The sequence below is a fragment of the Lutra lutra genome, chromosome 10 (assembly GCF_902655055.1).
Source record: "Lutra lutra chromosome 10, mLutLut1.2, whole genome shotgun sequence".
Taxonomy (NCBI): domain Eukaryota; kingdom Metazoa; phylum Chordata; class Mammalia; order Carnivora; family Mustelidae; genus Lutra; species Lutra lutra.
In genome coordinates, this window is record NC_062287.1 from 41,756,627 (window position 1) to 41,781,632 (window position 25,006).

Here is a 25,006-nt window from a genome sequence, read left to right on the forward strand (position 1 = left end):
TTGATTTCTATCAATACTTAGAGATGGTATGAAGGCATACTCTCATAAAAGCTGTTTAAAAATAATAGAGATGAGGATAGTTTCTTATTTCTTTGTTTTACCTCATTTCCGTCTTCATCAATTATTGAGATGTAGTTGGGATGAGTCTTATTTGGATAGGACAACAGGACATCATAATGGGCCAACTCAACAGAATCCAGGCCAAATTCTTTCCACTGGGATTGAATTTGCTTTGCAAGCTGAAAGTTTTGTTCTGTTCCTGCTAAATGTGGCAGCCGTGTAAAATTACTGGTGAACAAAAATTCAAAGTGGTTAGAAATTAATGTTTAGTCAGCCTTTATCCCAAATGAACAACCAAGGAAGGCAGATTGATATTTAAAAGGTGCTTTGAAATGTGATACGTTAAAAAAGCAAAGTTGTACTATTATTGCATCAAATAGATTATCAAAGTGTATTTTGAAGTTTTCATGCTCTAATTTGTACTTATTCAAGAGAAAAATTGGAGAAACTGATCTTTGTAGAAAATTGTTACGTGCAGTCCTGTGGGCGTCCCTATATAGTAGATGAGGAAAGTGTCCTCTTCTTTTCTTAAGACTCATATATCTTAGAACTTCCATGGAATTATTTGTTTCACTACATGAAATAGATTTAGAAGGTAAAAGATATTTTCATACAAAATGCCAAGGTGTGACATGCCAAGAATGATTGATAATTACATTTATTTTTAAATACTTCAAGTTATGGCCAAGTGAGAAACTTTTTGATTAGCAACCTTTATAAAGTATCTTCATTAAGGAATAATCTAAACATATTTTGAGAAGCTCAGACTGAATCACTTGTACTCCATTGACTGTGCATAGTAATACACTTAAAAATCAATGATGATAATAAGCCTGACCAGGAATATCTCTAACGAATAAGTTATGTGGGCAGAATTTCAGCTACCAAAAATATTTTTACGAGTCTATTACTTTCCCATTTAATATATCTGGATACTGATGCCTTTGTTGTTTAAATTTCTCTCTCTTTTGGAAATGTGTTGTTTCCCTAAAGATTCAGCTCATTGGTATTTTCATCTTAACCCACTTAAAGAAAAAAAAATCCACATGCCATCATGTATCATAAAAAGACATTTATTTCTAGATCTTCACACACTTCTGCTTCTGAATATGTAGGGTTTTTTTTTTTTTTCTAAAACCAACACATGTCTATCCTTATAGGGTTTTGTTTTTTTTTAAACTAACAAATAGGCAACATGACTACGATAATTCCATTTTCAAATGTTTACTTTTACTGTAAATTTATCTTAATTTTTGACTTGGAAAATCAACTGCCCAGAATAACTCTCAATTTTTAAAAAAAATGCAGTTCATGGGATTATTTTTTATAATTCTATTAAAATAATTTAAACTGTATTTACAAAGATAGTATTAAAATCCTTATGCAAAAAATGTGTAAGGGCTTAACACTATAGGGGTCAAAGGTGGGCTGCCCCAAGATGGGCCACTTTGGCATGAACATTATTCTGAGCTGAAGGTCATAAAAACCCTTACAGTCTCAAAAGAAACTTTTGCCACTCCCTTAACAACAGAAGACTTTAAATTGGTGATCTTTCTCAAAATAAGGGTTATTAGCAGAGATCAGTTTTATCTGAGTGACCCATCTGTATGGCAGGGCAAATATCTAATTACCAAACATCTGATTTTCTTATCATCCTACAAAGTGCATTCCTTTGATATACCTCATTTTGCCTGTCTTTGGAATTCCCATGTCTATATGGATTCCCCACACATACACTATTAAGTCTGATTTTCTCCTGTGAATCTCTCTTGTGTCAATTTAATTTAGTCCTTCTAGTAGGACCTTGAAGGAACAAGACATTCTTGCTCCCTTCTATCAACAGACACAAAATTTTGAATGTGTATCACAAAAGGTAGTAACAAAAATAACACAATTCTAAGAGGCAGCTGAGCTGTCTTTGTATCTTTTCAATGTATACCTGAAGAGATAACAGAAAAAGAGCCAACACGTTGTTATTTTTTTTCTATATTATACAGATCACAAACTGTAACATAACTAAAGTAGATGCAGATTATGCATAGTTCTTAAAGTTAGAGTGATCACTGTCCCTAAATGTAAGAAATAGGGCACCTGGCTGGCTCAGTTTGGTAGAGCATGTGCCTCTTGGTCTCAGGGTTGTGAGTTTGAGCCCTCCGTTAGGAGTAGAGTTTACTTAAAAAAAAAAAAAAAAATTAAGAAAAAAGAACAGTTGCCAGTAGGGAGTCTTGAAACTGTTTTCCCTACCACAAAAAAAGAAAGGAAGGAAGGAAGGGAGTGAGAGAGAGAGGGAGAAATTGATTATCAGACCTGGCTACTATGAGTGAAATTCCTCATAACACTTTTATAATTACCAACGAGGATACAACACTGTGCTACAATCAGGGCTGGAACCCACACATTTGGAGCAAAGCTGATCCTAATGAAGAGTAGGAAAAAAATTCATTTCCAATGATAAATAAACTGATACAATCCTGTAAATGGTATAGTAGAGGTTTGCAACTAACCTCTGTAATCCTGGCTAAATCTTCAGTTTCTCATCTATACCCGTGGAAAATATTGCTACCTCACTACTTTCCAAAGCTCTGTAGCTCAATTGGGTAACTTAAACTGCACCTCTTAATTTTTCTTGTTTTAATCAATTATGAAGTGTGTTACACGTAATTTGTCGATTCTACTAAAATATCAAGTTTTATTAAAAAATAATAATTTACAGATCATCCCAAATAGCCAACAACTTATATTTAAAAATGGGCTCACATTTCTCTGTCTGGCTAGAAAAGTGCCATGTATCATTACAATATCTCAATTAATAAAGAGACCTGTTAGTACTCCTGTTTTAATACATTGTGTCTGGTTTACAAATGATGGAAAGGGCTTGCAGGACCTAGATGTCTGGAAGGCAGCTAGTAAAAGCACTCAAAGGCGTGTAACGGAAATTCTGAGCCCAGAGGTCTAAAACAGTTTTCCAAAATAATCTTATTTTTAGGAACCCTGAAGAAGGGAAGGAAAATTTCCCTAATGAGGTGCAAAGTAGTGAACAGAGTTGAGAATTCAACCAGGTGTTTTCAAAACAGAAGGGAAACAGGACAACCCTGTATCAGAGGGAGGCTGGGATCCACCCAGCCACAACAGAGAGGCAGACAACTTGGAAGTAGAGAGGATCTTTATAGAACAAAGGAGAATAAGATGGCAGATATGAGGCTTTACCAACCCCTGGCCTATTGGTAGAATTAGATTGAAAGCTCTCTGACGGCTGAATGGCAAATGGGAAATCTGGAGAGTCCAGGAAGTGTCCGATAATTCTGTGGTCCTTGTTGATGTGGGAAACAAAAGTAGAAGAAAAATTACTAAACTTCCTTACTACCTAGAGCCCACTGATAATTCCTTGAAACAGGAGGAGTGACATTCCTCTAGGGACTCAGCTGCCTCAATGTTAATATTTTGCTAAGGGCAAAAGGCACTCCTAGCCTGAACCACCCTCCTGCCCCCAGCCAGGATCCTGTAAGTCTACTTTAATGTATAAAAATTCCTTTGGAAACTTCCTTTATCTCTAACACCCCCCCCCCCCCCCGCCCCGCCAAGATACATGTTGGCAATCATCCTCCAAGCATATGACTCACTGATATACATCTGAAGGGTCTCGTGACTAAGGTTTTATTAGATGGTAATAAATGACATTTTCCCAACAACAGCTAGCCCCCCTCAAGGTCCTGGAAATCTTGCTTCCCAATTCGTTTGAGACTTAACTATCCCTAACCCTCTCCCAACTTGAAAGTGTATAATGGGCCACTCCTCATGACCCTGGTGCAGCTCCTTCTACCCACAGGTCTTGTCCCTGTGCTTTAATAAAATCACCTTTTTGCACCAAAGACATCTCAAGAATTCTTTCTTGGCTGTCAGGTTCGAACCCTAACATCGTCTTTCCTACATCACTTGGAGGTATGAACTGGGTTCTCATAATTTCTTTCTTTTGTGCTAGTGGTAAAAACGCTTGACCTCTCAACAGTTAGAGGAGTTTGGTTGGGGTCATGGAGAATAAGCAAGAAACTAACTGCTTTCATTTTACTCAGGGTCCAGAAAGATAAGTGAAGGCATTCATGTTTCTTCTCTGCCGGTCAGTCCATGTCCCAGATTAGGAAAGGAAGCAGGGGACAGTAGCTCTGTCTAGGAGTGACCATTATATCTTGCCAGAACTCCACTTTTATTTTATCTATTAAACATAATTATAGCAAAATAACTCCAAGAGGCAGAGGAGGGGTTTCCACAAAATTTAAACTTCTGGGTCTCTCAGTTGAAGACCTTCCAAAGACCTGGAAGGTGCCCTAGCACATTTTTATTCACAGTTTTAATTCTATTGTAATAGGAAGCACCTGGGTAGCTCCGTTAAGTATCTGCCTTCAGCTCAGGTCATGATCCCGGGGTCCTGGGATGGGGCCTGCATCCAGATCTCTGCTCACTGGGGAGCCTGCTTCTTCCTCTCCCTTGGCTGCTCCCCCTGCTTGTGTTGTCTCTCTCAAACAGATAAAGAAAATCTTAAAAAAAAAAAAACTAAAAAATAAAACAGACATCTGTATTTATATGATCATGTATGTGCACATCTATGCATTTTTGTGCATATATATGTGTGTGTATATAAACGGTCTTTTATATAAAATTATAACTTGTATTCACTAAGGAATCCTTCAATCACTATCAGGAACTCCAAGTATTTTACTTTGAAAAAGCTAAGTATTCTAATCAGTTACATACAATCATTCCACACAAGGGTTTTATTTTTAGTTGCTTTGCAAATACTCTTTAAAATTTACTCATTTACATCTTTTGCTCTACATTACAGACAGCTATTTCGGAAACAGGTAGCTAGTTTTCAAGCCATGTTACGTATACACTCTCTAATTCATCCTTGTCACAACGATATCATGGTCATCATTTTATAGATGTGGAAATGAGAGCTTAGGAAGGTTAAGTATTCACTCCAAGTGACCTTACTGTCAATGGGCAAAGATGGAATTTAAATTCAAAAATATCTGAGTCCAAAGGCCAAGTTTATTCTTTTGACTAAAATACAATGTCTTCTAAAACAAGAGTCAGCAAATTCTGTTCCGCTGACCAGATCCAGCCCGCTTCCTTGTTTTTTTATGGTCTACAAGCTGAAAATGGTTATTACATTTTAAATAGCTTAAAAAAGAGAAGAATATTCTGTGACACATATGACATTCAAATTTCAGTGCCCATAAATAATTAAATTATTGCAACTGCCACTCTCGTATGTTTACGTATTTTCTCTGGCCTCTTCTGTGCTACAGCAGAGCTGGGTAATTGTGACAGAGATCGGCTGGCCTACAGGGGCTGGTCCTTTACAGACAGTTTAATGACTCCTGCCCAAAATTTTCTCTAGTGATACAGTTTAGCTAACAGTATAATCCTGTCTAGATGAAATACGAAACAAGGTTTTCAACAAATAAAACTTTTTTTAAAAAGTCAGTTCCTGTATATGAAATATTGAAACATTTTCTGAACAGAATAACAAATTACCCATATAAGCTATCAAGTATATGCTTACTATAAGAACCTCTTGATGTTCTCAGCTTTCAATTCATCCAAAAATGCCTTCTTCACATTATGCTGTGGGACAATATTAGTAGGTTCATTAGAGGATCTTATAAACCGACCTGTAAAATATATACAAAGATAGGATGAGACATGAGCTCACAAATAGGACCTATTTTCCCTTATTATTATATCTGTCATGCATGAAACACAAAGTATCAGTGACCTCCAGCAGTAACTGAGATTCTCTTATGTTTAATTTCTCTTGCTCTTCCATTGGGGGAAAAAGGAATCATGGAAACACTTTTCAAATACAGATCAGTCACAACATATTTTTAAATTCAATTTCAACAACAGGTATTGCTGTGATTCTAAAAAAACAAAATATTTTCTAAGATGACTAAATTAAATATGTTTCAACTAATGGGGATAAACAAGATCTCTTAAAGGTTATGGCAAAAAGGAGATCTACCTATTTTCTCCTGAAAGCTTCTATCCCAAGTGACTGCTCCTCTGCTGACTCATAATGAGCATTTAGTAAATGCTGATAATGAATTAATGATGAAGCTATTTCAAGTACATAAATTATTGTTCTGCTTCAGAAACTAGAGCAAAATGTGTTGAGATTCTGTGTTTCCAGTTGAAGCAGCCTGAGACTTTGAACTTCAGAAAGCTAAAAGAAAACTACAATCTACCCAATGGCTCTGCACGATGCCCAGTGCACACAGAGGCCAGAGGGAACAGGTTGCCAGATCATGTCGAGCGGTTGGTTAGCTCTGGTAGCTGGCTTTTAATCTGGGGGAAATGAGGCATCTTTATAGGCTTTATTTAGAGAAATGATACAACCTGGGCATAAAATAGTTACCAAAATACCCATCCAGCTTTCGTGGAACTTTCCAGTTATTAACCATATACATGCACACACACACACACACATATATATACACTTGCATACTGAAACAAAGGGGTGGCAGCAAATGGAAATTCAGTTCCACCCCTACATAAAACAAAAGGACTTGGATTCGACTGGGATCAGGGAAAGGCACACTGAGGATGAAATGCTTTAATCCAGAGCTGAAAAATGAACAAAATGAAGAGGTGGGAGGCCTGTGGGGGAGAGGAAAGCAGAGAATCCTAGGAAAAAATTAACAATTAATAAAGAACTTGTTCTGTGTCATCCACTGGGCAGTGAATTCAGGACAGGGATGAACTACCTTATACTGGTCCTGTGCGCCAGCGTCCAATTAGAAACATCCCCTCATCGAGAAGGAATAAAGTGCCAACACCCCAACACCGTGCTGGGAGCTTTAAGTGCTGTTTCATTTACCATTCCGAATAAATTACAGAGATTTCCTCATCTTAAAAATTTGAAAACTGAGGCCAGGAGAGACTCAGTAAATTGTTCAGAGCCACAGAGAAGTAGCTGAGGCAAAATTAAAATCTAAGAGTCTGAGCTTTTCTGTGTTGTCCTTGGTTCTAAGTCGGGTTAAGTGCGCGAATCAGTGCACAGAGCAACGCAAAAGACCTACAGGTAAAGATCTGTTCAGGGCGCTGAAAAATCATAGCCCGTTTCCAAACGTTCCTCTAATTATCTGACTGCCAAGGACGAAAGAATGAGGAGAGAAAAGAGCCTCCGTGCAACAATGCCCTATGTATAACCACTGCATACATGAAGCAGCCCAGGTATCCGACGACTGAAGACCCCAAACAGGTGAGAGTCCTTTCTGGCAAAGCTCCCTGGGAGGCCTGGTTCAACTCCCCCGCTCATCCTAACACGCACCAGTTTCTCAAAGAGCTCGAGGGGGTGGCACCGGCTGAATGAAGTCCAGTTTCAGGGTCTCTGCGTTCCACTCCTTACCCCGGGTGACTGTCCTACGATAGCCTGTCCTGAACCCCACTGTGCCCCGTCTCCAGTGACCCCCAACTAATCCGTGGGGGCCCGGTCCCCACCTTCCCGCAAACCAAACCACGGTCCCCGGGGGAAACACTCTACAGGACCGCACTCGACAGCGGCCTGCGAGTCCCGGGAACCGCGGGCCCGCGGGATAGGCGCCGGCGTGCGCGAGTCGAGCGCGCCCCTACCGAAGAAGAAGCCGACGATCAGGAGGCCGGCGGCCAGCACCAGCGCCCCAACGCACAGCCAGCGCGGGCGGCGCCAAGCGACAAAGGTCGAGTCGGCTTCGTGCAGGGGATTCCACATCTCGGCGCGCCCGGCGGCCCCCCGCCCCCGGGCTCTGCGCCTCTGCTGCGGCCCCTCTGCAGCGTGGCAGCGGGACCCAGGCGTCCGCCCACCCTCGCCGCGCTTATCCGCTACTGAGGGCTGGAAGGCGCTTCCTGCCCGGGACTCTAGTTTCTCCGCCCTAAAGTAGTTCTAGCTCACTCCGAACCAATCAGCTTCGGGGGTTCTTAAAAGTGCAAACAATGGTCATTCAGCATCCTGAAGCTGTCCGATGGTGACTTCTGTACTTTTCCGTATGTCTGTGTACAGCAAATTAAAACTTTTCTTTAAAAAAAAAAAAAAAGACATAGCATGATCTCACTTTGAGTTTCTTGAAGTATTTTGTGTGTATGCATAGAAAAATGTCTGGGTAGGATTAGTACCGAAATGTTTACAGTATTTACCTGCGGAGGGTGGTATGGTGAAGGCTGGGAGAGGGGGTGTAGAGGCTTTTCTTGAACTTCTTACTTTATATGTATATATGTATATATATACATATATATATATCTTAAAATAAGCAAGTTTCACTTAGTAATAAAAATTAACAGAAAAATATTGCATTTTGCTTAAATGTGACAAATGTGGTTTTTCTTCAAAAGTAAGAAGCTATTTTCTATTGCGTATTCTGCTTTTTTCTTTTAGTTTTGTAAGAATTTTTAAATATATACATGCCTATAATTTTTAAATTTATTTCTTTGACTCAATAATGAAGATTTTCATATCAATATATAAATGATCTCCTTTATTGTTTTTAGTAGCTTTATATTTTCAAGGATGGATGTGAATGCAATTTTTATTCTAAGCATACCAAAAATTTCTACTTGTAGCTGATTCATATAAGAATTTAATATATTGAATTAAAGCTAAAAACAAAAAAAAAATTAAAGCTAAAAGCTGTTTTGAAAAGTAGCACCGCAAATTTTGTCATGAATAAACATTTAAAAAGGAGTGGCCCTTATAGAACTTGAAATATGAGAAGGCGTTCTCCAGACAGACGAAGGGGACATATTCCACACACAGCAGAATAATCAGAGAACCTTAGTGATTTCAGTGTGATATGAAGCAAGGTGAGTGTGATTTGTACAGAGCAAAATAAAAACTTAATGAGATTTGTTTGGAATACAAAAGTAAGAATTCAGCCAGAAGCTGATTGGGCATAAATATTGGCAAAGGTCACAGTTGTTGTTGTCATTGTTGTTTATTTTAAGATTTATTTATTTGTTCTAGAGAGAGTGTGTGTGTGAGGAGGGCAGGGGGTTGGGAGACAGAGGGAGAGGAGAGAATTCTCAAGCTGACTCTGGCTGAGCACAAAGCCTGACAAGGGGCTGGATCTCATGACCCATGAGATCATGATCTGAGTCAAAATAAAGAGTCAGACAAAACCAACTGAGCCACCCAGGCACCACTAAAGGTCACAGTTTTGAAGGTCTGTAATGGGAATTTGGAGAAAAATATATTAAAACCAAAACTGAAGGGAATTGAGTTAGCATGTGGCAGAAGAAAGATCTTCTTCAAACCTCTCGGCAGAATACGGGGGATAAAATGAGGTGACTGGGTGGCTCAGTCCGTTAAACATCTGCCTTCGGCTCAGGTCATGATCTCGGGGGTCCTGGGATCCCACCCTGCATTCCCTCATTGGTCTCCTGGCTCAGCAGGGAGTCTGCTTCTCCCTCTTCCTCAGCCCCTCCCTCCCCCTTGTTGTCTTTCTCTCCCTCAAATAAGCAAATAAAATATTTAAAAAAAAAAAGAATATGGGGAAGAGGAAACTGGAGATTCAATTAAAATGCAATTTTATTGGGAAATGAGAGGAACATGGAATGGAGGAATACTACATTGTTTATATCCAACTAGAAACTGAAAGCTAGAACCTCTGTTTTTTTTTTTATTTTGTTTTGTATTGTTTTAAACAATTGAAATTTTTGTACACTGTTGGTGGAATGCAGAACGGTACAGCCACTATGAAAAACAGTATGGAGTTTCCTCAAAACTTTAAGAAGAACTACCAGCGATCCCAGTCCTGGGTATTCATCCGGAAGAATCGAAAGCAGGATCTCAAAGAGATATTAACACTGCCATGTTTACTGCAGCCCTATTATACACAATAGCCAGGATGTGGAAACAACTTAAATGTCCACCAATCAATGAATAGGTTAAAAAAAATGTGGTGTATACATACAGTGGGATATTGTTCATCCTTGAAAAAGAAAAAAATCCTGCAACATGCAACAATATCAATGAACCTTGAGGCCTTTCTGCTAAGTAAAATAGCCAGTCACAGAAGGGAAAATACTGCATGCTTCCACTTATACGTCTAAAAGAGTCAGTCAAACTCAAAGGAGCCAAGAATAGAACAGTGGTTGCTAGGGAGTTGCTAATCAAGGGCTATAAAATTTTAGTTGTATAAGATGAAAAAGATCTAGATTTATGGTGTACATCATTGTACCTATAGATAACATCGTGCTGTATAGATGACAATACTGTTTTGCACACTTGGAAATCTGTTAAAAGAGGGCCAAGATATGAAGGCAACCCAAGTGTCTATCAAGAGATGATTGGATAAAGAAAAGGTGGTATAGATATACAATGGAATACTACTCAGCCATAAAAATAATGGAATCTGTCATTTGCCACAGCATGGGTGGATCTACAGGGGATAATGTTAAGTGAAATAAGTCAGAGAGAAACAAATACGTATGATGACAGTCATATGGGGAATTTGAGAAACAAAACAAATGAACAAAGAAAGAAAGAAACACCCCCCCCCCCCAACTCCAGACTCTTAACTATAGAGAACAAACTGGTGGTTACCAGAGGGGAGATGGGTAGGGAGCACGAGTGAAGTAGGTGAAGGAGAGTAAGAGATTAAGATTAACATCACTGGGTGACGTATAGAATTGTTGCGTCGGATATTCCACACCTGAAGCTGATACCACACTGTATGTTAATTATACTGAAATTAAAAAATAAAAAATAAAATAAAAACAAAAAGCAAAATAAAGAAATATATAATCTGCTAAAAGGATAGATCTCATATTAAATGTTTTCACCACTATTTAAAAAGCAAACTAGATGGCAATTCTAAAAACTAAAGGATGCTAACAGGCTCATGTTATAACCCAAACAACAAATTCATAAAGATTTGGCTTCCAAAATGTCGAATCTTAGATTCATTGAGGATATTCACCTCATAAAAAAAAAAACAACAACAAATATTATTGAAAAGACATAAACATCCCCACATACAAATAAGCCAAATACATCTCCTCAAAGTCAAGGCTTTAAAATCATCTATCCATACTTGATTTTAAGTCTATCTCAATTATTCACATACACAATTATAGATCAATTGTTCTGTCTTCCCAAAATTACCGAGGTAGTAGTCAATTCTCTTTCTCTGTCCATCCAGCCCCAGCCTATCTCCCCCTCCCTCTCTCTCTCCTCCCACCCTGCCCTTTCTCTGTCAGCAGAATGGCTGAAGCTTGGGATGCTGTTATCTAGAGTTATCTAGGCCGATAACGGCATCCTTTCCAACCAAATAGGAAAAGCATGACAAAAGTGTAGGTTTCCATCAAGAACACAAGTAACAGACTTACAGATTTACTTGTTTGCTTATTTTAAATAACATAAGAACCAAAGAAAATTAAGTCTAGTGGTATAACCACTGGGTTGCAGAGTCTTATGAGAAGAAGTATTAGGTTAAATCCAGATCCAAGCATGTAATCTACATGGATTTTGAAATCCACATGACCATTTAGTGGGTTGATACAGGGACCACAATAGGGCATCACAGGCACAGATGTGAGTATCCCTGCTCAGTATCTCAGATAGCTATGCAAATCTTAAATATCTAAGGGAGTATCCTTGAAGACTGTGATGACACCAATGTTTCCTTTGAGAAAAGCTTATTTTTACCTCCAGAATATTTTTATTTAAACACAGAAATGTATGGGTAATTATAAGAAATTTAGGCATATTTAGTATTTCAAAAATGTAATTTGTGATATTTGAGAGAATTTGGCCTATTCAATTAGACTTAATTCTAAATTTAAGCTGTATAATCAAGTAATTGAGTTCACCTTCTGGGTTTTAAATTGAAATTACTCAGTGTATTTATATGCAGTTTTACTGGAATATGTAAAAGAAATTAAGATTTTCCATAATTATAAATTAAATTTATTAGACTTATAAGAATTAACTTTTAAGTACTTGAAAATTTTTGTTAAATGATTGAAGTGCCTAAAAATTAATAGAACCCATTAAATGACTAAATGCTATTTAAAATGTTTAACAGTATTTAATCAGGTGTGTAAAGTAAGACTAAAATGAAAAAAAAATCACATAGTATTGTTAAAATTTATTACGTTTATAAATAGAATGAGATATGTACACTGAAATTAAAGGCTCTGAGGAAGAACAAGATTTTAAAAAATTCCTAACTTCAATTCAACCAAATACTGATTATAAAAATCAAAGCAAACCTCTGAATATTTTTTTCTGTATAAAACCTGCCCTCAAGAACATTAAAAAAAAAAGTCACAGTGTCTAGCAAAGTTAATTACTAGTTCCCCAATTAACATTTTCTTTTCTATACTAGACGACACTTTCAAACATACTGGCAATCCTTAGTTTCTGTTGCCAGGTCCTCCTTTGCCTGTCCCTTAAATGTGGGCGTGTCTCTAAGGTCTGCCTTTGGTCCTGTGTTCTTTTCTTTCTATAGCATGCATTAGGGGCGCCTGGGTGGCTCAGTGGGTTAAAGCCTCTGACTTCGGCTCAGGTCATGATCTCAGGATCCTGGGATTGAGCCCCACATCCGGCTCTCTGCTCAGCAAGGAGCCTGCTTCCTCCTCTCTCTCTGCCTGCCTCTCTGCCTACTCGTGATCTTTCTGTCAAATAAATAAATAAAATCTTAAAAAAAAAAAAAAGAAATATAGCATCCATTAGGTGATTTCAAACTCCAAGTGCCAAGTACTCTGGCAGAAACTGGCTAGAGGTTTGCCAAACATTGCCCTGTGTCCTAAGCACACAACTAGACTACAAGTTTCAGTATCCCTTAAAACTGGGTAGGCCACGTTCCTGTGTAATGGTTACTGAAATACAGGAGAAAATAATGTCTGGCATGGCCAAGCCTGGCCCTTAAAAACCTCCTATACAATCGTCCACTCTCCCTCCTCACATCAATCATTTGGCTGAATGCACACGGTCTTAAGAGAGGAATCAAGGCCTATGGAATGGTATTGCCTCAAGATGGAAAGAACATCTATTCCTAAATCATTTCTTGGAGGAGCGACCAGTAATCAAGAATGTCTAATTGGACTTCAAAGAAGTGAAAAATAAACGTCTATATTTTTTAACCCAACGGATTTCTTTGTGACAGTAGCTAGTGTCGCTCAATATTACTGATGTTGATGGAATGTTCCATCTTTTCATGTTTATTGCCAGCTTAGACATCACAGCCTTGAGATACAGGAATTAAATATCTAATTGCTGAATTGAGATTTTTGCCTAGAAGTCTATTTGGCCACTCAAATGTCACATGACCAAAGAGAAGTTGGTCTACTACCCAGGTGTATTAGTCAAAGTTCAGCAAAGAAACAGAACAAGTAGGACACACGTGACTATATATAAGAGAAGATTTATTATAGGAACTGGCTCAGATGGTTATGGAGGCTGAGAAGCCCTTAATGTGCTGTCTGCAAGCTAGAGACCCAGGAAAGCCAGTGGTATAATTCAGTCCAAGTCCAAAATCCTAAGAAGGGGTATTGGGTGGGGAGGGAGAGCTCTGGGTTAAGTCCCTAAACCTGATTCAGTTGCTTTGAAGTCAGAAAGCAGGAAAAGATGTATATCCCCATTCAAGAAGAAAGAAAAGGAATTTGCCTTTTTCAAATCTTTTTATTCAATTAGGGCCCAATCACATTAGTGAGGGAAGATCATTTTTACTCAGTCTATTGAATCAAACACTAATCTCTTCCAGAGACACCCTCACAGACTAAGAAATAATATTTATCAGCTATCAGCCAGGTTGACATAAACTTAACCATAACACCTCGTCCTGACACCACTCCCACCTCCTGGTAGACTTCTGTGTCTGCCCTGAGTAAATGCACCACTCTCCATTGCTTTTCAGGATGAAGTCTTAAGTCATTCTTTATTCACTTATGAAATATTTAGTGTCTTCTATGTGCCTATGCCAGGTGCAGCAGACACAATCATAGACAAAGTAGACCTGGTTCCTGTTATCTCTTTTATTCATATACCTAACTACCGACCACCAGTGTCTCCTAAAAAATAAATGTCATCATTTCAATCTTTTTTTGAAAATCTTTTTTTTTACTTGCTTTCCCCCCTACAAGATCAAGATTAAATTCTTCATCAAGTTCTGCACATTTTTCCAAAACCTTACTCAAATCCATTCTTGTAATGGACATCAACCTTGAAAACCTTGTGCCTTCCAAAACCTTACTCAAATCCATTCTTGTAATGGACATCAACCTTGAAAACCTTGTGCCTTTGGTCACAGTTAATTGAATGAAGAACACACCTGATTTGGCTTAGAGGAAAGTCTTTTTTGCTGAGGTGTTGAGTTGGAGTTTGAAGTGGCTTTGTGTTACATAGGCAGCCAGTCGGCTTCTGCCTACCACACAGAGAGAAGAGAAAGAAAGCAAGATTAACTAGAAAGTAGAAGGAAGGAAGTGTCCAGAGAAAAGCAGAGGTAGTATCAGAAATGCCCTAGTTCCTGACCTTTAAGATCTTGGTTCCAGTGTTTCTAGAGACCCAGTGTCATTCCTGCTCTTGGGTTCTGTGGAATATTCTTGTGTCTTTATAATGAACCCCTGTTCCCTTACTCAGTCTCCTTTTTGTATAAACTAACTGGAATTTGTTTCTCTTGCTTAAAATCCTGAGTAATTAAGCTCTCCAGTTTCTCCAGTTTCTCTCCAGTTTCATCACTCATTCAGCTCTAGTTCCCCATTCCCAGCCCACATCACCTCCAGAGGCAGCCAGAAAGCAGAACTTAAGAGGCTCAGCAGGTACCTTTATCTGGTTGCTCATTTGCTCCTGGGGGCCACTGTGGGGTGAGGGAGGCCTCCTTTGGTTCCCTCTTATGAAACCAAAACTATTAAAAGATAAACTGAGGCAGATTAAAATTTGAAGAGTTTACTTAAGAAAAATCAATTCAAGAGACAGAGGGGCAAGATAGTGGAGGAGTAGGAGGCCTAAATTTTGTCTGGTCTCAGGAATTTAGCTAGATAGCTATCAAACCATTCTGAACACCTAAAACTCAATAGGAGATCAAAGACAAGAATAGCAGCAATTCTAGGAACAAAAGCGACCACTTTCTGGAAGGTAGGATGTGTGGAGAAGTGAATCCAAGGAGATATATGGGAAGATAGACTGTGGGGGAGGGCTGGCTGCTGGCAAGTGGTAGAGCAGTTGAGCACAAAATTGGAACTTTTAGAAGTCTGCTCCACTGAGGGATGTTGCTCCAGAGGCTGAGTGGGGGGTGGATTCCTTGCAGGGACAGTGTGGTCTCAGGACCTGCAGGGACACAAAAAGACCACGGGTGCCTGAGTGTGCAGAGCCCCCAGGTATCAGACCTGGGAAGCCGGATGCAGAGAGAGCCAAAGAGGGGGCTCTCAGCTTGAGGTTACCTTAAACAGTGATCTAAGGCACAGTCAGACCACTGGTCTTTGAGCAGGGACCCACAGGTGGCAGATCTGGTGATACCTCCTCCTTCCTCTTCCGGGAGGAGTGACACAGGACTGCACTGCAGGAATCTGCTGGGTCTGGAGACATAGACAAGGGCCATGTGCCAGAGATAGAAACTCTCAGTCACAAGCTGGGTGAGCTTGGAGTGCAGCCAAAGACCTGGGAGATGGGAGGGATTGACTGCTTTTTTCTGAGGGTGCGCTGAGGAGTGGGGCCTGAGTTTTCGGCTCCTCTGGGTCAGAGACTGAGAGGCCGCCATCTTCATTCTCCTCCTCCAAAGCTGTACAGAAAGCATTCAGGGAACAAAATCTACTGAGAAAAACCTAAGCAGATTGCTTAGCCTGGCCCCTGGCAAGGGTGGTGCAATTCCCCCTCAGGCAAAAACATTGGAGAATCACTGCAACAGACCCTACCCCAGAAGACTGGCAAGAACACCCAGCCAAGACCAAGTTCACCAATCAATGAGAACAGCAGAACTCCAGAGCTAGGGGAATGCTGCACATTGAATTCATGGCATTTTTCCTCATGATTCTTTAGTCTTTCAAAGCTAAATTTTTTTAATTCTATTTTCTTCTTATTCTATTTTTAAAAATTTTCCTCTTTCCTATTTTAACCTTTTTTTAACTATTTTATCTGATCAATACCTTTAAAAAAATATTTTTTAATCTTCATTGTTATAGTCATATTCTATCCTTCATTGTATTTAACCTTATTTTTTGTATACATATAAGTTTTTCTTTCTTTAAAATTTAGGGATACAATTTCTTCTAACAAATGAAGATATACCCTAAATCTAACATATGCCATTGTTCTAATCTCCAGCCTGACCACATTTTCTCTTTTTTCAAGAGAAATCTTATCAATTTCTTTTATAGTATCTTTTTTTTTTTTTAAGATTTTTTTTTTTTTTATTTGTCAGAGAGAGAGGGAGAGAGAGTGAGTGCAAGCAGACAGAATGGCAGGCAGAGGCAGAGGGAGAAGCAGGCTCCCTGCCGAGCAAGGAGCCCGATGCGGGACTCGATCCCAGGACGCTGGGATCATGACCTGAGCCGAAGGCAGCTGCTTAACCAACTGAGCCACCCAGGCGTCCCTCTTTTTTTTTTTTAAGATTTTATTTATTTATTTGACAGACAGAGATCACAAGTAGAGAGGCAGGCAGAGAGAGAGAGGGAAGCAGGCTCCCTGCGAGCAGAGAGCCCGATGTGGGACTCGATCCCAGGACCCTGAGATCATGACCTGAGCCGAAGGCAGCGGCTTAACCCAGGTGCTCTCTTTTATAGTATCTTTTTAAAATTTTCATGTTTACAGTCATACTCCATCCCTTTATCATGTTTACCCTTTTTTTTTTTGTATATATGTAAGTTTTTCTTTCTTTAAAATGTTGGGAGGCAGTTTCTTCTAAAAGACCAAAATACACCCAGAATCAAGTGTGTGGCTTTGTTCTATTCACTGGTCTAATCGTATATATCTATATCTATATCTATATCTATATCTATATCTATATATTTTTTCCTCCTTTCCTCTGCCCCCAGTCTTAAGTCTCTTCTGATTTAGTTAGTGTATATTTTTCTGGGTTTGTTGCTACACTTCTAGTATTTTGTTCTCTCATTCATCCATTCTTCTCTGGATAAAATGACAAGGTGGAGAAACTCACCTCAAAAAAAAAAAAAAAAAAAGAAAGAAAGAAAAAGAGGCTGTACTGACAGCTAGGGACCTAATAAATACAGATATTAGTAAGATGTCAGAACTAGAGTTCAGAATGATGATTATAAAGATACTAGCTGGGCTTGAAAAAAGCATAGGAGATACTAGAGAATCCCTTTCTAGAGAAATAAAAACCATTTCTGGAGAAATAAAAGAACTAAAATCTAACCAAGTTGAAATTTAAAAAAGTTATTAATGAAGTACAATAAAAAAATGGAGGCTCTTAATGCTAGGATAAATGAGACAAAAGAGAGAATTGGTGATATAGAAGAACAAATGATGGAGAATAAAGAAGTTGAGAAAAAGAGAGATAAACAACTACTGGAAACAATATTAGAATAATTGGGATACCAGAAGAAGAAGAAAGGGGGGGCAGAAGGTGTATTGGAGCATATTATAACAGAGAATTTCCCTAACTGGGGGAAGGGAATAAGTGTCAAAATCCAGGAGGCACAGAGAACGCTCCTCAACAAAACAACAAAACAAAATCAACAAAAATAGATCAACACCTCATCTTCTAATAATAAAATTTATAAGTCTCAGTGATGAAGAGAATATCCTGAAAGCAGCTTGGGACAAGAGGTCTGTAACGTACATTTGTAGAAATATTAGATAGGCAGCAGATCTATCCACCGAGACTTGGCAGGCTAGAAAGGAATGGCATGATATATTCAGAGCACTAAACGAGAAAAGTATGCAGTCAAGAATTCTATAACCAGCTAGGCTGTCATTGAAAATAGAAGGAGGGGCGCCTGGGTGGCTCAGTGGGTTAAGCTGCTGCCTTCGGCTCAGGTCATGATCTCAGAGTCCTGGGATCGAGCCCCGCATCGGGCTCTCTGCTCAGCAGGGAGCCTGCTTCCTCCTCTCTCTCTGCCTGCCTCTCTGCCTGCTTGTGATCTCTCTGTCAAATAAATAAATAAAATCTTAAAAAAAAAAAAAAAAGAAAAGAAAATAGAAGGAAAGTGGGGTGCCTGGGTGGCTCAGTGGGTTAAAGCCTCTGCCTTCGGCTCAGGTCATGATCTCAGGGTCCTGGGATCGAGCCCCGCATCGGGCTCTCTGCTCTGCAGGGAGCCTGCTTCCCTCTCTTTCTGCCTGCCTCTCTGCCTACTTGTGATCTGTCTGTCAAATAAATAAATAAAATCCTTTAAAAAAAAGAAAGAAAGAAAGAAAGAAAATAGAAGGAAAGAGAAAAAGCTTCCAAGACAAACAAAAACTAAGAGAATTTGCTAACACCAAACGAGCCCTACAGGAAATATTGAAAGTGGTCTTCTAAGCAAAGAGAGAGCCTAAAAGTAGCAGATCAAAAAGGAACGGAAACTGGGGCGCCTGGGTGGCTCAGTGGGTTAAGCCGCTGCCTTCGGCTCAGGTCATGATCCCAGGTCCTGGGTTCAAGCCCCACATCGGGCTTTCCGCTCGGCGGGGAGCCTGCTTCCTCCTCTCTCTCTGCTTGCCTCTCTGCCTACTTGTGATTTCTCTCTGTCAAATAAATAAATAAAATCTTTAAAAAAAAAAAAGGAACGGAAACTATATACAGTAATAGTCACCTTACAGGCAGTATAATGGCACTAAATTCATATCTTTCAGTAGTTACCCTGAATGTAAACTGGCCAAATGCCCCAATCAAGAGACACAGGGTATCGGAATGGTTAAAAAACAAAACAAAAAAAAAAAACAAGACCCATTGATATGGTGTCTGCAAGAAACTCATTTTAGACTCAAAGACACATCCATATTTAACGTGGGGGGAGGGAAACAATTTACCATGCTAATGGACATCAAAAGAAAGCTGGGGTGGCAATCCCTATATCAGATAAATTAGATTTTTTTTCTTTTTTTTTCTTTTTTTTTAAAGATTCCATTCTCCATGCTCCACATGACTTGCTATCAGGGAAATACAAATCAAAACCACATTGAGATACCACCTCACACCAGCCAGAATGCTAAAAATGACAAGTCAGGAAACGACAGGTGTTGGTGAGGATGCAGAGAAAGGGAAGCCCCCCTACACTGTTGGTGAGAATGCAAGCTGGCACAGCTACTCTGGAAAACGGTATGGAGGTTTCTCAAAAAGTTGAAAATAGAGCTACTCTACAATCCAGCAATTGTAGTACTGGCTATTTACCCTAAAGATATAATGTAGTGATTCAAAGGGACATGTGCACCCCAATGTTTACAGCAGCAATGTCCACAATAGTGAAGCTGTAGAAAGAGTCTAGATTCCATCAAGAAGAGGTTATATATATATATATATATATATATATATATATGATGGAATATTACACAGCCATCAAAACCCCCCAAATCTTGCCGTTAGCAATGACCTAGATGAAACTAGAGGGTATTATGCTGAGTGAAATAAATCAATCAGAGAAAGACAATTATCATATGGTCTCTCTAATATGAGGAATTTAAGCGGGAGGACAGGAAGGGGAAGGGAGGGATAGGGTGGCTGGGTGACAGACATTGGGGAGGGTATGTGCTATGCTGAGTGCTGTGAGTTGTGTAAGACTGATGAGCCGCAGACCTGTACCCCTGAAAGAAATAATACATTACCTGTTAATAAAACAAAAAAAGAAAAATCCAGCTCAAATCAGGGAACATCAGACTGGAAGTGGTTAAGAATATTCCACTGACAGAAGCATGATGAGTCTTTTCATAGGGAAAAGGCAGAAGAAAAGTGAGGAAATTACTGATTGATTCTAGCTTAAAGACCAGTTGGCTGATTGTGATTGGTTGTCCTTAGCACTTTTTAAGAAAAGATTTTATTTATTTGAGAGAGAGAGAGAGAGCATGTGCACGAGTTGGGGTGGGAGAAGCAGGCTCCCCACTGAGCAGGGAGCCCTCCACCAGGTACTCAGGACACATGGGATTTGATCCCTGGGCTTGATCCCAGGACCCTGAGATCATGATCTGAGCAGACGGTAAATGCTTAAGAGACTAAGACACTCCTGTCCTGAGGATTTTGATTTCTGAAACTTGTGGCTTGGATTTGGGTTTGCTTCCAGAGGCTGTCATGGCATTAGAGCCACATCAGGCTAATGGCCTCCTGGTTTCACTAACTTAACGATGTTCATTTATCAGTTTGGGATTTTGTCCTCCAAGTCCAGTGGGTATAAAGAAAGGATCTCTTAACAAAAATATGCTCTAACGCAAGTTTATTTATGGAGGTTTATAAAGACTTTTTGTTGTTGTTGGAGTAGGAATTTGTTAACCAACCATTTGAGGGCTTAGAAATAGTTGTGAGCTATTTCACACTTTTTGTATTGGGGTCCTCGATGCCCTCTTACACTAGAATATTGTGTTATTTTCTTCAGAAATGTCTATTTTGTGATTGTGTACTTTTCTAATATGTACTGTATCTTGGTTAAGAAAATCCTAATGATTGTCCACCTTTTCTTCAGCCAAGAGCTGAACTTAAATGTTTTTTTGAGCTACAGGCCAATAATATGCAAATAAATTGCTTGTGTGGTATAAGGTTAGTGGCTAGGACAGCCTTGTGAGAGGAAAAACATCTTCACCTTTCAGGAGTGTAAGGAAAACATCCTGTTCCTCGGGACTGACTTCTCCACCTGTGATTCTGACATGATTATATGATGATGTATATTGATGTATGCTTGACAATTCATTTCATAGTTTCTTGCCCTTTCCGGTGAGGAATTTGATCTGTTCTTCTATTCCAGCTCCTCCCATTAGGAGGTAAGTGCTAAGGAGAGTAGAGAATTATAGGAGAAGGGTGACAGACACCTGAGAGTGAGGGTTTCAAGGTTATATTTTCCAGAAAGCCTGAAATTATGTCAATTACTCAAAACACATTTGAATTAGAATTTCTTTCTCTATGTCTTTTTGTTTAGTTTTTAAAAATTTTCTCCTTTAATTTTTTTTTTCAGTACAAATTAGATAGAAAAATTCTAGCTTTGTCCTAGCTGAATAGACAGGACAAGGAATGCGTCTAGATCTCAGACCTAAATATGTAGAGGCACAGCTTCTCCCCAAAGAGGCAAGCTAGTCGGGGAGGACCCTCTTAGGAAAGCCCAGTAAAGACAGTTGACATGAAGTGGAAACTGGCGGTTGTTTTGCAAAATAAAACTTTACCCTTTGGACAAGGACAAAGAGAGAGCTGTAACATAGTTTCAGATCCCAGAAGAAAAGGCAGTCTTGCCCTTACCAAGATACCCTTCTGTTGTTTAGCCTCTGCTTGGAATGCTCATTTCCATCTCTTGTACTTACTCTTCTTCCTGTTTCTTGGGAAAGCTGCCCTATTCCATCTATGTTTCTACCTGGATATTTTTAATTTATTTTGTTCTCATTAGCATGTATTACTCCTATATTATTCAAATGGATTTTGCTGTTTAATGGAAAGAACTCTAAGTCAGGAATCAAGAACTGTGATTTTATATATTTAAAAGATTTAACCATGTGATCATAACTGTCATTTCTTATTTACTATATGTCTGAGACTGTGATAAATGTTTACATGGACAGATGGAAATCAGAGAAATGTTAGGTGAGCAATGAACTAGAGGGTAGATATATATGATAAAATTTACTTTGGTTACAGAATAAAACATAAATAGAATTATCTATAGTGTACAAGCAGTCATTACTGTGTTTTATGCTTAGGCATAAGTAGAGAGTATTTTAGACAGATGTTGCGATTTTTATAGCCAAGCCAAGTAACTCAATAGAAGAGAAGTCTGCCTTTATTATTTTATTATTATTTTTTATCAAAGCTAGGAAGCTAGATGTGTTGTTCCCACTAAAAAGCTGTACCCTCAGGGGCACATGTATGGGTCAGTCAGTTGAGCATCTGACTCTTGATCTCAGCTCAGGTCTTGATCTCAGGGCCATTAGTTCAAGCCCCATATTAGGCTCCACACTGAGTATGGAGTCCACAAAAGGAAACAAAAGATGCCATACTCACAGCCTCGCCATTGTAAGACCAGAATTTTACTGTGATAATATGAAATAGAACTGAGTTATACCCCTCATTCAGAAGGTTCAGGGCAATATATGCTATATAATACGGTGAAATGGGAAACAGGGAGAAGGGGAAGCACAACTTTTATTAGGATGTGAATCCAAGATTCTTAAAAGGGAAAAGTAACTTTCTCATTTTTAAGTTGTTTTTTTTTATTTCCCCTTGGGGAATTCGTAAATATTCCTTTCCCCTCCCCATTTTCACTCCTGACTTTTCATAAAGATAGTGTAAGTTATTGACAGAAAGACTTTTTTTGGAAGTTGTCATTCCAGGTGAATTCCATTATTCAATTAAAACTCTGCACACAGGAGGGGTGCCTGGGGGGCTCAGTCAGCTCTGCATTCAACTCTTGGTTTCAGCTCAGGTCATGATCTCAGGGTCGTGAAATAAGCATGGAGTCCTGTTTTAGACTCAGCATCTGCACTCAGTGGGGAGTCTGCTTGTAGACTCTCTCCCTCTGCCCCTCCCTCTACTCATGCTTGTGCGCTCTCTCTCTCTCAAATAAATAAATAAGTAAGTCTTAAAATAAAAAAACTGCACACAGGAAAACAATTTGGACTAGTAAGCAAGTGGCATAGATGTTTGTGCTAGCTCAATAGGTATTGTGCTATTTCAATAGGTAGGACATCTTTATTAGTATTTTTTATCTTCATTATAATAATTATCATCATTATTATTATAGCTTGCTATAGGTGTGTACATTCTGGGTAGTGGATTTTGTCAGCAAGAGTAAGATGAAGTTATCACAGCCCAAAATATGGAGGAGTTCTAAAACTCAGGACTTTGCAACACAAAGATTTTTGAAAAGACTAAGAATTCCTTTCTTCTAAATAAGATAATAAAAGCTATGCCCTTTGTTACACCACCAATTTAACTCTCATTATGGGCTATATATTACCAATGATGAATGTCAGAGTTCTGTCAGAACCAGCCACTGCATAGCTACCCTTGGGGCACACATGGCGTTCAATGTGGATTGTTTACCCTGGGACTCTGGTCAGGTAAAAATATTTAATTCCAGTTTAGTAATCCCTTAACTTATCCTGGCTATTAGAATCATCTTTATTCTAGTTTGGTTGAATTCTTTATTGCTTCATCTAAATTTTGCAAATTCCTTTCTAAATGTCTTCACATTCTGTTCTGGTACCATATCCTTCTGCATTCAAATATTTCTTGGTAATGAAATTAACCATATATATGTACAGCCATAATTTTCAGCCTTCACTGTGCAGTGTACCTTTATTTTTCCTCTTTTTTCCTCCCAGTGTGTGTTGAGTACTGATCTGCCTGCACCATTAAAAACGTAGTTGTCTTCCCAGGAAGAGTCTCTTCATGGAGATCCCAAATGAAAAATTTCCTTTCATTGGACAGAAATGGGGATGAAGACCTGGCACTTCATATATAACAACATTTATTACCTTTGTTTGAATGAAACAGTTTAGAATTATTATTGGTTAACCATTTTATGTGCCATAACATTTTAGGGATACATGCTAATTTAACACATCTTCCCTATATCCTTGTTTATTTTTTATCCTGTTGCACTTTATAAATCTTTTGTAAGCCATCTCAGATCTTTTGGTGAATTAAGTCTAGAAATGAGTTATTTCTCTGCTCTAGCCAAATGTATATGTGCCTGTTATATGTTAAATATTTCCCCCAAAATTTACACGTTGAAATCCTAACTCCTAGTACCTGAGAATATGATCTTTTTATTTTTTTAAAGATTTTATTTATTTGTTTATTTGACAGAGAGAGAGACAGAGATCACAAGCAGGCAGAGGCAGAGAGGGGGGAAGCAGGCTCCCCACTGAGCAGAGAGCCCGATGCGGGGCTCGATCCCAGGACCTTGAGATCATGACCTGAGCCAAAGGCAGCGGCTTAACCCACTGAGCCACGCAGGCACCCCGAGAATATGATCTTATTTGGAGACTGGACCTTTACAGAGGAAATTGAGCTAAAATGGGGCCAGTAGAATATGCCCCAAAGCACTATGCAACATGACCAGTGTCCTTATGCAAAAGGAAAATGTGGATATAGACATTCAGAGAGGGAAAATACCTTGTGAAAACAAAGCAAAGATTAGGGTGATGCTTCTACGTGTCAAGCAACACCAGTGATTGTCAGCAAACAATGGAAGTTAGAGTAGGGGCATGAAACAGATCTTTTTCCCACTGCCTTTGGAAGGAACCAATCCGACCAACACTTTGATCTTGGACTTCTAGCCTCCAGAACTGTGAGATAATAAATTCCTCTTGTTTAAGCCACTCATCTGTGGTATTTGATAGTAGCAGTCCTTGGGGAATGAAGGCAGTACCTCTATAAAACAATCATCTTACCAACTACAGATTTTTTTTCCTTTGGTATTTTTTTCTACACTGGAGTATGTGTTCATCAGGCAAGTAACCTATCCTGTCACAGACTTTATACTCTGTGGCAGTTTTGTAAGGGATAGAAAATGTAAGACACGATTCCTGCCTTAAGATCCAAAATTTATTCATCAAATATTTATTAAGTGCTTGATGTAACTATGTAACTAATAGTCAGCTCAAAGGTCATACGATGCTGAATGCAAGAGATGCTGATCCCTACTTTCATGGGGCAAATTGTCTGGAAGATGGTGGTGGGGTGGAGCATTAAGAATATACACAAAGGCAGCTCCTGGGTAGCTCAGTCAGTTGAGGTTGAACATCTGACTCTTGATTTTGGCTCAAGTCATGATCTCAGGGTCCTGGGATCAAGCCCCACATCAGGTTCCATGCTGAGTGGAGAGTCTTCTTGAGGACTCTCTC

General features: G+C 39.1%; 1 protein-coding gene across 3 annotated transcripts in view; it reads right to left on the reverse strand.

Moving 5' to 3' along the window:
• Window positions 1-7,939, reverse strand: part of LOC125078783 (glutamate carboxypeptidase 2) — a 61,473-nt gene extending 53,534 nt beyond the window's left edge. For all 3 annotated transcript variants that reach the window (XM_047691950.1, XM_047691952.1, XM_047691951.1), the window contains exons 1-3: window positions 7,693-7,939; window positions 5,624-5,732; window positions 102-288 (exon numbers count right to left, since the gene is read on the reverse strand). In XM_047691950.1, the coding sequence (XP_047547906.1) occupies window positions 102-288; window positions 5,624-5,732; window positions 7,693-7,810 (414 nt within the window). In that variant the 5' untranslated portion in view covers window positions 7,811-7,939. The remainder of the gene's footprint in view (window positions 1-101; window positions 289-5,623; window positions 5,733-7,692) is intronic.
• Between the last annotated feature and the right edge of the window lie 17,067 nt (window positions 7,940-25,006).